The following is an 11727-nucleotide window of genomic DNA, read 5'->3' on the forward strand; positions in this document are numbered from 1 at the left end:
CTCCCCTTTGGGCTAGTATGGAGGCCAATTTAGTTGCCAGTTCTTCTCTACCAGATATGCTATTTTCAAAATTAGAGAAACCAGAATTTTCCAAGAATTTAAATTTACTGTTAAACACTCTGTCAGAATCTTGAATCAGGTCTGAGGCTTTCTGAATCTACCAGGTACCTCTGTACAAACACCAGTTTTTTAACCATTCCTTTTTACCTTCACAGTCAGACAGAGGTTATGATGCCTGGAGAGAGAGGGGTCTAGTCTCCATCGAGGACTTATAAACAGCATCCTTCAGTCAATTGCAAGATAAATTTAATTTTTCACAGTTACATTTTTTCCTACCTGCAAGTAAGACATTATGTCCGATCTCACATCCATAATTTTGAAACCTTTCCATCAGAACATGCATTTTTTGACATTCTAAAAAGCCCATGACTCCAGGCGTGTTATTTCCAAGCTTGTATGTTTTTTTTGATGAATGCACTTCAGCTCACACTGATGGAGGTAGGAATGCATGGAAAGAAGAACTAGGCACTCAATTATCTGATGATGTGTGGGAGAGAAGTCTGTCTATGATACATTCATGCTCTGTAAACAGTAGGCATCAGCTAATCAAGTTTAAGGTTGTTCATCGTCTGCATTATTCCAAAGTCAGACTGCATACATTTTATCCACCAATTTTACCACTGTGTGACAGGTGTAAAGTGTTGGAGGGTACGCTGTCCCATACATTTTGATTTTGCTCATCATTAACAGCATTCTGATCTAAAATATTTGACTGGTATTCAAAAGCTTACAACAGACCTCTCAAACCAGAATGTGGACTTGCTATCTTTGGCCACTCTCACCTAACTAAAGGGCTTCCAACATCCTTGAAACAGGCACTCATTTTGGCAATTATTGTGGCCAAGAGACTCATTCTTGGTGATTGGAAATCCCTCTCTCCACTGTCTTTTTATAAATGGGTTTCTAGTATGTTGTCGGTAATACAAGCAGAAAGATGATTTTTAAGGTCTTACTCAATAAAAACTTACTCTGCTATCTGGAATCCATTTCTTGTCCACTTGGACAAGGCCCATGTGGGATGAATATTGACTACATGCAAACATATTTCATCCATTTTATCTGTTTTATCTGTTTTCCTTTTTGCTAATTGATTTGTCTGAGCCCTGCTGTTTGTATTTATCTTTTTTTCATGTTGTTGTTTCTTGTAAAAGTTGAAAAAATACTCTCTCTCTCTCTCTCTCTCTCTCTCTCTCTCTCTATATATATATATATACATACATAGTGCTTAACAAATTTATTAGACCACCTGTCATATTTGTCTCAAAGACCATCCAGCATCATGAAGTGCTTTAATGCGGACTCCTTCATTTTCAGTGAGCGCTCCACGTTTTAGCATTTTGAACAGGAATGAGGAATTTCAAACTGAATTCACCCAAATTTGAGCCGGCTCACTGGGCTTCTCTGAGAAGTCAGAAATGAATCAAGCATAACATTCAACCACTAATACTCATTTTTCTGTTCAGGAATGCAAGTGAATTACTATAATTTGACATATTAATCAAGAAGTATTAATGTGCTTTACTATTTTTTCAGGCTTTTTTTTATAAATCAGCGAATTTGAAAATTCATGGATAACAATAATGATTATACTTTAGTATTAAAAATATATTTTGGGTTAAAGAGCTTCTACATATTGGTGTTTTAACCATTGCAGAAATATAAAAAATGATTTTGGTAATTACCAATGCTGTTAATTTAGGGCAGCTGTGGCATAAACCTTACTTTAGTTAGGGTTAGTGTGGTCTAATAAATTTGTTAAGCACTGCTTAAATCTGACAGTTATGGAATAAACTTCAGAGTGTTAACTTTTAGAGACACCTTGTTTGTGTTTGTATTCCAAATGGTTCAAACACAGCATTCAGTTTAATTTGGGTGTACCTGGGCAGGAGCTTTTGACTCATTTCACCCAGAATACTACAGGGTTAAAAGAGGTCAAAAGGGGTCAAAAGTGATAGAAACAGAAAAAGTGTTGAAAGGTGATCAAAAAGGGGGAAAATGGTTTAAAGTCACAAGAATGGTTTGGAAAAAAGTGATAAAAATGAGTTAAAATCTGGCCAAAAGTGTGTAAAAACCAAAACCGTAAAAAGTGTGTAAAATTGCTGATAAGTGGCATCAAGATTAGCACTAATGCTACTGATCCAACACACATTGATACCATCAATAAATCACATCTGGGGAGGGCCCATTGGTAATTTTCATTGGCTACATCTTCAGTTAGAATGAATTCACACCTTCACTGCACATTAAAGATTAACAACAGGTGTTGGGTTCACAGGTTGTCCTGTTGGTCCCACACAAGAAAGGTCTTATGTTTAATTGATTAATTTTTCTTAAGAAGAAGTCAACATTTACATAGTAGAACCAGTAAGTTAATGTTTTACATCAGGTGGCAGGGATATCTCACCAGAAACTTCAAGATAAAGAATTGCCAAATGGGCAGGAATGTTTGTGTGGGTTGATGGTTTGTTACTTCCTAAACTCTCAAAGCTTGAATGTCTTTTCATTGTGCCTGTTACAGGGACCATGTAATAAAATCACAAAGCTGCCCTAGATTACCTCCTGGTTGAAGGTAATATAATCAAATAGATATTTTATGACTTTCATATAAAGTCTGTCTTCAGAAAGAAGATTCAGACTCCTACACTGTCATGCAATCTCTGAGTCATGTGATTCTGAGTAAAAATCTGTGTCTAAAAATCTGTACAGCTTTAAAATATAAATATGACACAGAACACTTTTAAAACACTCTTAAAAACATTTATTTAAATGTCAGGGTGTCATCAATCAAAATAACTAATGCTTTATGCAAGACTCAAGTGCAGCGATACAAAATAAGATGAAACATGGGTAAATTGCAGTAAGTGATATGTGAATGGGAAACTTTTGCTCATATGTTTATACTACTTGTGTCAAATGATCATTTCTCCATGCTCTTCAGAAAATGTGACTTCTCTGTGGCTATTAGACAACACTCCTCTGTCTCCTGCATCACCGTCTCCTCCTGTTTCTTCTCCTCCAGACGTGGGCTTCTTCCTCCTCTTGTTAAGGAGAGGATTGTTGGACAGGTCCAGGTCTTTGATCTTCACTTGGTCATAGTCAACTCGCATGGTGGCCAGAGCACTGGTCATTTCCTCCTGTTGGCAGACATTTTTGCAGTTTATATGACACTTTACCGCCATCTGGTGGTCAGTTTTTAGAAAATAAACAGTACAGTGAGTTCACCTTCACATCATCCCACAGCTCTTTATCTTCTGTCAAAACCCGAGAGGTGTGCAGGGGCGTCGGAGGAACCACCATGGACTGCTGCAGTGTCAACAACACAAAAATCGTATGAATAATAGTGGTAAGAATATCCATCTATTAAAAATGGTTGACAGTGATTGATGACTTACACTGATCCAGGGATGGTTCACAAACTGTCCAATGGTCATCCTCTCATTGGGGTCTGTCTTCAGAAGCTGAATGATGAGCTGTTTGGCTAGAGGATGTCACAAAAATCTGTCAACAATACCTAATCCATCTGGTAATTCTTTATAATAATAATGATTGTTTAATGCTGTATAAATTATGCACAGTGAGTATGAAATGTGACCTCAGCCAAACCTCTAGATAATTTTGCAAAGCTGATGGTTGGTCAGATTTGATGTCTATCATCAAGCAAATCTTGCAAATCTTCAACCTGGTACACTTGATCCCAGTCAGATTCTATCACTTAAACGTTCCTTTAAGTTGAAGGATACATTTTTCTCTCAGTCAGATTTTGTATTATATATCTCATCAATCTTGGTAGTGTGCTGCTCTGGCCTCCTGATGGCCATCATCCAAGCCTGTGCTAGGCCCATGCCCCATCTCTCCAGGTAACCTCCCAGCTGCCAGCTCCACAATTCACACATTCAGCTCCAGCATCTGGACCAGCCCACTGGGCCCTGGGCACCCAGTATGCGGTGAGCTGGATCAGGCCTAGGATAGCACACCAGGTGCCCAAAAAAGAGCAGCTGCCAGTCCTGTATCAGGCAGCCGACCCTTCCCATCTCTGAGCATGCCAGCATTAGACACATGGTCTTGCCAATGATACCCAAAGATGCGCCAAAGAGAAGCTGTCACAAGGAGTCCAGTTGGCGCCTCTGGACATCAGTCAACGTCCAGGCGTCACAAGAGCATAATAAGACGAAGGGCACCAAGGACTGAAAGACTCTGACTTTCGTCCGAGAAACGCCACACTGTCTTGCTCAGCGAACCTTTTGCTCCATGAACAAATCTAAGTTGGCGATTGATCTCAGCCTCACAAAGAACTGATGGATTATGCTGCCAAGGTAGGTGAACTGCTCTACTACTTCCACACTCTCACTATTCACAGACACAGAATCGATGGTAGCATCCAAGGCATCTCCAAGTGCATTCCCACAGTTCAGCCTCCTCACTCAGCAATTACAGAGCCCCCATAAGGACATCTACAGTCTCCACAATGATCACAGCATCATCAGCAAAGTCCAGATCCGTGATCTGGACATCGCCAAATGACACTCCAGAGTTCGCTGCGCCTGTTACCTGCAGCTGCAGGTAACAGGATACAGGATGCTGAAGAGCGTAGGGGCTAAGATGCACCCTGCCTCACCCAAGAATCAACTAGGAAGAAGTCGGGGATGGAGCCACAACACGTCACAGTACTCTCTGTACCAGAATATCAGGCAAACATCAGCTGGATGAGCAAACATGGAATCCTGTAGAGCTCCAGAATCCTTCAAACGGATTCTCTGATCACTGAGTCGAATGCCTTCTGGGCTGCAAGCAACTCTCAGCTGAATTCCCGAAGGTACTCAGTGAGGACCTGAGGTGCCAGGATGTGGTCTACCATAGACCTCTTAGGTGTAAAGCCCAACTGTGCTTGCTGCTGGTGTTGGAGGAGCGGATCACGGATCCTGTTCAGCAGTATCAGTGCAAGGGCCGTGTTCAGCACTGAGAGAAGTGTAATACCCTTGTAGTTGTTACACTCTCGCACATTGACCTTTCCCTTCCAGATCAGGACAGCTATGCCCCTCTGCAGTCGATAGGGATACTGCCTGTTCTCCATATGAAGCAGATGAGAGCAAAAAGCTACAGGAGGGAGGTTTCACTACCTGCGCTGAGTACCTCATATTGATACACACAATTTAAAAAAAGATATGTACTGTAGGAGCACACTCTGACAATAATCTTCTTAAGGTGTATGACGAAGAAGACTTACAAACTGGGAAGTCAGCACTGAAAAATGTCCCTTAAAGCAGTTTTATTTAAGGCAAGGCCACAACAGACATTTTGACTTGCCTTCACAACGCTGAAGAAGACTGTGAGATCCATTGAGGCTTCTTAAAACAAATTTTGCTACCGCCTTGTCAAAAAAAAACTGCTTTTAAGAACATTTTTTGACTCCTCAATTTTATTTAATGCATGCCAAACTTGTTCACAACTTCCTCATCATGCTGGTTGTAATATAAAGTAAGAAGTTTAGGTTTTCCCTGTTTTTATGATTCATACTGTCTGAGGTCTAACCTTCCTCGGAGACATCAGCCCACTCAGGGTTTGGGAACTCATACTGGCCCAGCCTGATCCTCTGCTTCATGCCCGGAGAGATGGCCTGACCCGTGTTTGAGTAGAATGGAGGAAACCCACACAGACTGGAGGCACAAGAGAGGAGGGAAAGGGTGAGATTATTTATCTATCTGATTTTACAAAAACGTATAAAAAAAAAAATTCTGAGAATAGCTATAAATTATTCATCAAAGCTTCTGTGTGGAGATTTTAGCTGGTAATGAAACAGAGAGAGAAATTCATTCTGATGCCTTTATACGAATAACAAAATCATCCATGAAGAGACTGATAGATCCATGTTGTTATTAATACCCAAAACAACACAACTCAAATTCCTCACATGACCAGTATCAGGCTCCTGTGATACTCACAGAATATACATGATAACACCCAGAGACCACATGTCACATGACTTGTCATATTTCTCTGGTCCAAGCACCTCTGGGGCTGAAAAACAGAAATAAACACAAATAAAGTCAGCATGTAGACTCATGTGTACATCATGAAAGTGAAAAACACCAGCAATTTAAAAGAGCACCTGTTAAAGCGCATTGAAAACTCTGGCATCGTTGCAGTACCCCTAACTAAAAGCCCCACAGTGGTACAGCAGCGAGCACTCACCCACATAATAAGGAGTGTAACAGGGAGTCTGCAAGGAGTTGTACAGTGTAGTCTCCTTAGCAAAACCAAAGTCAGTCAGCTTCAGAGTAGCGTTACTGTCTTTGGTGGTGTAGAGCAGGTTTTCAGGCTGCAGTGTGCATGAAAAAGAGGGAAACACTCATAGTCAAATGTTAAAAATCCTTCATACAGTATATTTTAAGATCAGCAGCAGCAGTACCTTTACGTCCCTGTGAGCGATGTCCATGTGATGCAGGTACTCTATAGCTGTGCCGATGTCGTGCATGATCTCCGACGCCTCTGTTGGACGAACATGACATGGATAGAACAAGTACAGGTCACGGTATAGAAACTCCAGTCGAATCTGTTTGAAGTGAATTTTAACCCACCTCTCTCTGTGAAGGCCTGGTCCCCTCGGGACTGGATGCGGCTGAACAGCTCCCCTCCCTCCATACTGGGATGAGATAAACAAAGAGATCAGAGTGGAGCAGAGAGGGCCCTCCTGGCAAACAGCCTCAGCTCTCTAATGTAATCATGGTGGGCCGACAAAGCCAGTCATTATGCCCAATGATTTACTGCTGAAATGAGTCCAGTGTCTGAGACTGAGGACACACACACACACACACAGTAGTTTGGTTGTTATGATACCAGAATTATGAACTTAGATAGCTACAAGTTACCAATGGGTGGCATCACTGAGACTACATCCATGTTTTAAACAATGTGAGGCACATAGGTAGTCTGCTGCTCTGCGCTGGGACTTATTTAAACTTTCAGTCTGAGTTTGATTAAAAATAAACAACAAACAAAACAACAATGAAAGGTGGAAGGGAAAAGTCCGACAAGGGCATATTTGTTATGGCTTCTTGAAGCCTTTAAAATGTCAGAGGCATATTGTTTACAAAATATCGACAAAGGTCAAAGAATTTTCTGCTGATTGAAACTTTTATGTTTTCATATATTGAGAGAAAGACTCAGATTAGGACCCAAGGGTGCAATCTGAAAACAAATCTGCCTTTTTTAAAGCAGCCACAAATAAGAAGAAACTATGGATTCTAAGAAATTGTATCAAAATGTGTGTTTCTGAAAAGAAGCAATGAAGTTTTCCCCATCAAATCTTTTATACCACAGGTCAACTGCTGACTAAAAGCAAAGCAGAGTGCCCTTCATTTTTAGATTGCTGTTCTTCAGTTTATATTGATTTATCAACTTCATGTATATTTTTGTAAAGTGTTTTTTTTATTGAATGTTCATATATGTATTGTAAAGTGGTGTTGTGTTGCAGAATGTAATATTTTATAATATATATAACATATGCATTCACATTGTTTATTTAAAGATTCAACCAGGGACAAAAATTTGACATTAACAGTAAACTCTGTGCTGCATCAGTTTGATGCTCTTTATTAAAACAATGATCAATTTTACATCACTGTCAAATAAAACAGAAATTGATCTCAATTAAAATGAAGGCAAACAATTAAAGACTAATCTCAAAAGGTACCTACAGATTTGTCTGATTGTTTCATCTTCCAGTTTGAACTGAAATCTAGAAAATACACAGACATTTATATGCAATTCTGAAATGTTTTGTTTTCTGAAAAAAAAAAATGTTTGGGCAAAAAACTGAACCTGAGGGCATCATTGGGCTGAAAGGTGGACTGACACAACCCAGGTTGTCTGGATGTCCTTCCATATTACCAGAGGCAAGAAAAATATTCTGTTGAAAAATAACAAAGCCCAGACCTTTAATGCAGAATAAGGAATAGGTGTGGGAAATAAGTGCAGCCTTATGTACTGTCCATGTGGGTAGTAGGGTTGCCACAAGCCCATGGTCATGCTGTGGATATGCCAAGGGCCTAAAAACCGGTGCAGTCTCCGGGCCTATTAAAAAGGTCCAGAAAGCAGAATTGCCATGGAACTTGATCTTGGCTGGTGAGTGACTCCCTCCCTTTCTGCAGGCCGGGATGTGACACACAGGACCCCACAATGAATCCTTCACACCCTACATACCTAAAACCTATGCAAATGACTGCATATATGATGTAAAACTTCTTTCAGATTGTCTGAGATTCTACTACCTTTTTGAAAAGAAAGCTTTTCTCCTATTAAGATGCACAGTATGTAAACTCCACCATCCTGGGGCGCTCAATCAAAACAATGCCAAAAGATGACAGTAAAGACATGCTGCTCAGCTCTGCCTATCTCTCTACTTCATAATCAAAGACAAACCTGTTAAAAGTATTCACACTGTTTTGTGCTATGACTTGAAAAGCATTCTAGGATTGCTTGAATTTTAAACCAAGGGGGCCACTTTTCTTTTTCTCCCTCATTATGAGAAATTCATCCATTGAACAAAAATGGTGGTTCACCTTTAACTAGACTCTCTTTTATATTGAGCAGAGTCCTGATTTCAAACATCAATTAAGTTTTGGAGGTGGGCAGAGCTGAGTGGAGCATCTTTAAAACACTTGGGAATGTCCTTGGGGAAACAGTGCATACATGAGATGACAGGTAGGGGCATTGGTTGGATCGTATTTGTTTTGAGTTGTTATAACTCTTGGAGCCCAGGCCTCATGGGGACAATGAAGATTATATCAAATGAAATCTTTTCTTACTGTACAGTAACGTATCATATCAAATGCAGACCATCTCAAGGAACTTCAATCACAGAGCAGTTTCCTCAACTTTAAATTCCTGTGACCTGGATGACTGAAACCTTCACAGAGAAATAAAGAAGTGCTCACCACTCCATAATAACGAGGAGACATTTCTTCCCCTGGTGCATGTTCTCATACAGGCTGAGGATTCGGACAATGTGGGGGCCTCCAGAAACTCGCCAGTGCAGCTCCACCTCCCGTCGGGCTTTAGGGGTGTCAAACAGGATCTGCTCCACAGAAGACAAGGACACAAATCAGTTGAAGACTCAGCTTTAATGAAGCTTAGCATTAGTTCATGCAGGATGCGGAAGTCATAGCCCAGCCATGATCAGCTAATGGCCATCTATCTATCTATCTATCTTATCTATCTATCTATCTATCTATCTATCTATCTATCTATCTATCTATCTATCTATCTATCTATCTATCTATCTATCTATCTATCTATCTATCTATCTATCTATCTATCTATCTATCTATCTATCTATCTATCTATCTATCGCCTCCCAGCTCCCACAGTCAATCATAGCTCTTTCTCTCAACACAAGAGGTTAATTTAAATATGACGTACTTCTCCCTGATAATGTTGATTTAACATGCTGCTGAAAATGCTTAACTTCCTCCATCCCAGCTGCCTCCTTTATAGCATAAAGCTTGTTGCACCCTCATATTCAGGTTCATGCTACTATGGATTCAACAAATTTAGTATTCAACCATGTGATAATCTTTTAAAAATATTTTCTTATTTGAACTGGCATATTTGAATACAATCTATGAATAAATCTTTTCATTTTATTTTTATTCTACGGTAATAAAATAGCAAAATCTCTTGTTTCCTTATTATTTGTTTTTAGAAATATAAGTAAAACATTTTAATTTGAAGGTCTCCTCTGGTATAGGCTTTGGACAGAGTATCCACAAGCAAATAGCACCATCTGCTGGTTTACTAAGGATACATTTTTGTCAAATGGATTTCAATTTTCCACATTTGTACTGATTTAACATCTTATTGCGAGGTATCACTACATCTGAAGTAGTTGTATTCCAGACATGGGAGGAGGATTTCCTATTTTCCTCCATGTGCAGTGGACATTTTGAGCCCCAGAGGAGGAGAAATGTTCAGATCTGAGTCTTTTTCCAATGTCTAAATTTCCTCAAATGCCTCCACTCACACATCCCAGCATCTTCACACACAAAACATGAGTTAGAAGCTTAGTTTTCATACCTTTTTGCCTTTTGCCTGCCACTAAAGAAAACATATGGAGGCACTTTGGCTGCTCTTCCGCTTGTTTTTCTCATGGCTTTGCTCCAACCCCAGTCCGCTGGTTAATGCATTACCAGCTCTGATTTTCCTGTTTCCTGAATTAGCTTTCAAAATAAACATATATTAAGCTCAATCCTCAGTGAGGGTAAATTCCAGTTTTGTTGGTGGGCAAAGATGGGTATGTGCACCACTCACAGAGTGGATCATTGTCAACACAACAATCATGGAAAATGTGTCAGATCACAGCACATCACTGTCTCACTCTCATCTATCTGGACAGCTCAGTTATTGAATTTTCTCTACAGTTTCTGCTACAAGCTTGAATTAATTATAATTTATGCTTAAAAACACCATAAAACTGGACAAGAACCAATACTGCATATTTCCAGTTTGAGGCAGCAATAAAAAGGGGAGATCACAGAGAGGAAATGAATAATTAATGGATACTCTCTTTCTTCTCAGTGACAGCATCCTCCAGAGAGCAGTTTCAGACCACAGAGAGAGAGAGAGAGAGGAGAAAAAGAAAAATACACACCTTGAGTGCACACTTCTCTCCTGTTGTCTTGCAGAAACACTCCAGCACTTTGCCATTGATGCCCAAGCCGAGAACCTGCGCTGTGATTTTATAGTCATCAGTCACTGCGTTTCTCTTAAACTCCGGGTAAGGGTAGGGGGGAGGCTGGAGGTCAGAGAGGCCACTGACCAGACTGCTACCCGGGCTGCTCCCCGGACTGCTGGAGCTGCTGTGGCGCGCTGTCCCGTGCTGCGCAGTAATTGGATTTCCCGGCTGCTCCCCCTGGTTATGATGCATTTTGTGCACCTTAGATCACCAGCATGGGACTTCAGACTCTGCCACTGGAAACATCATCCTGGTCCACTAGACTTTCGTTCTTCTTCTCGCCTCACTTTGGGCACTGTTGGAGCAAAGTGAGATATGCAGTCTATCCAAAAAGGGCGGAGGTCTGAAAATCGCACCGTTATGACACATGGAGCCTCAGAAGACTCCGCCTGGTTCCTAGAATCATGTGGACGGACAGAAAGTCAAACTAAATAACTACAAGGATGAAAAAAGGCTTAAAAGTAATCTGGCACCCCTGACTGGTCCTCATCACGTTTATCTGCCTCTTCCTGCAGGGAACACCAACCTCTCCAATTCCCTGACGTCACTACAGAACGGCTCAAATTCATCTTAAAGGAACAAACGTGCAGAGCCGCGCGCGATGGCACCAGTTTGATTCATGCAGAAATGAGTGATATAGTTTACAAAAGTCACCAGTTTAGTCCAGTGATAGAGATTACGACGCTAAGACTACTACATGGGGCTACTCAGTGGCTAACTCTGCATAGATGTGTCTGTTTTCTTCAAGTAAAGCATGACTCATAGCCTGCATTGGTTTGAATATCAACTTCTTAATGTTTTTAATGCAGGTATGAGAATGACTAAAACTATAAGCACTCTTCTTTTTAGTGTGCACGTGATTAAATTGGAGGTTGACTTAGACCAGTGAAGCAGGGCCATCTAATCTGCTGTTCTGTCCTTTTGGTTCCTAATAGCCC

At 40.5% G+C, this 11727-nt stretch overlaps 1 protein-coding gene across 1 annotated transcript; it reads right to left on the reverse strand.

Annotated features, from left to right (window-relative positions):
• Window positions 1–2816: 2816 nt before the first annotated feature.
• Window positions 2817–11303, reverse strand: LOC121506953 (MAP kinase-activated protein kinase 2-like). Its single transcript, XM_041783019.1, has 10 exons — window positions 10706–11303; window positions 8994–9133; window positions 6636–6700; window positions 6467–6546; window positions 6250–6376; window positions 6000–6075; window positions 5590–5714; window positions 3453–3538; window positions 3283–3363; window positions 2817–3194 (listed from the first exon to the last, which is right to left on the reverse strand). The coding sequence occupies exons 1-10, from the start codon at window positions 10979–10981 to the stop codon at window positions 2970–2972; spliced, it is 1281 nt and encodes a 426-aa protein (XP_041638953.1). The 5' UTR covers window positions 10982–11303; the 3' UTR covers window positions 2817–2969.
• Window positions 11304–11727: the final 424 nt, after the last annotated feature.

Source organism: Cheilinus undulatus, linkage group 3 (genome assembly GCF_018320785.1).
Source record: "Cheilinus undulatus linkage group 3, ASM1832078v1, whole genome shotgun sequence".
NCBI classification, from domain to species: domain Eukaryota; kingdom Metazoa; phylum Chordata; class Actinopteri; order Labriformes; family Labridae; genus Cheilinus; species Cheilinus undulatus.

Excerpts from the sequence above, each read along its gene's own strand:
- LOC121506953 (XM_041783019.1), bottom strand. The coding sequence starts at position 10,981 with ATGCATCATAACCAGGGGGAGCAGCCGGGAAATCCAATTACTGCGCAG. Across the intron at positions 6,547-6,635 it reads CCAGGCCTTCACAGAGAGAG|AGGCGTCGGAGATCATGCAC; the intron begins GTGGGTTAAAAT and ends TTCGTCCAACAG. Across the intron at positions 3,195-3,282 it reads AGCTGTGGGATGATGTGAAG|GAGGAAATGACCAGTGCTCT; the intron begins GTGAACTCACTG and ends GTCTGCCAACAG.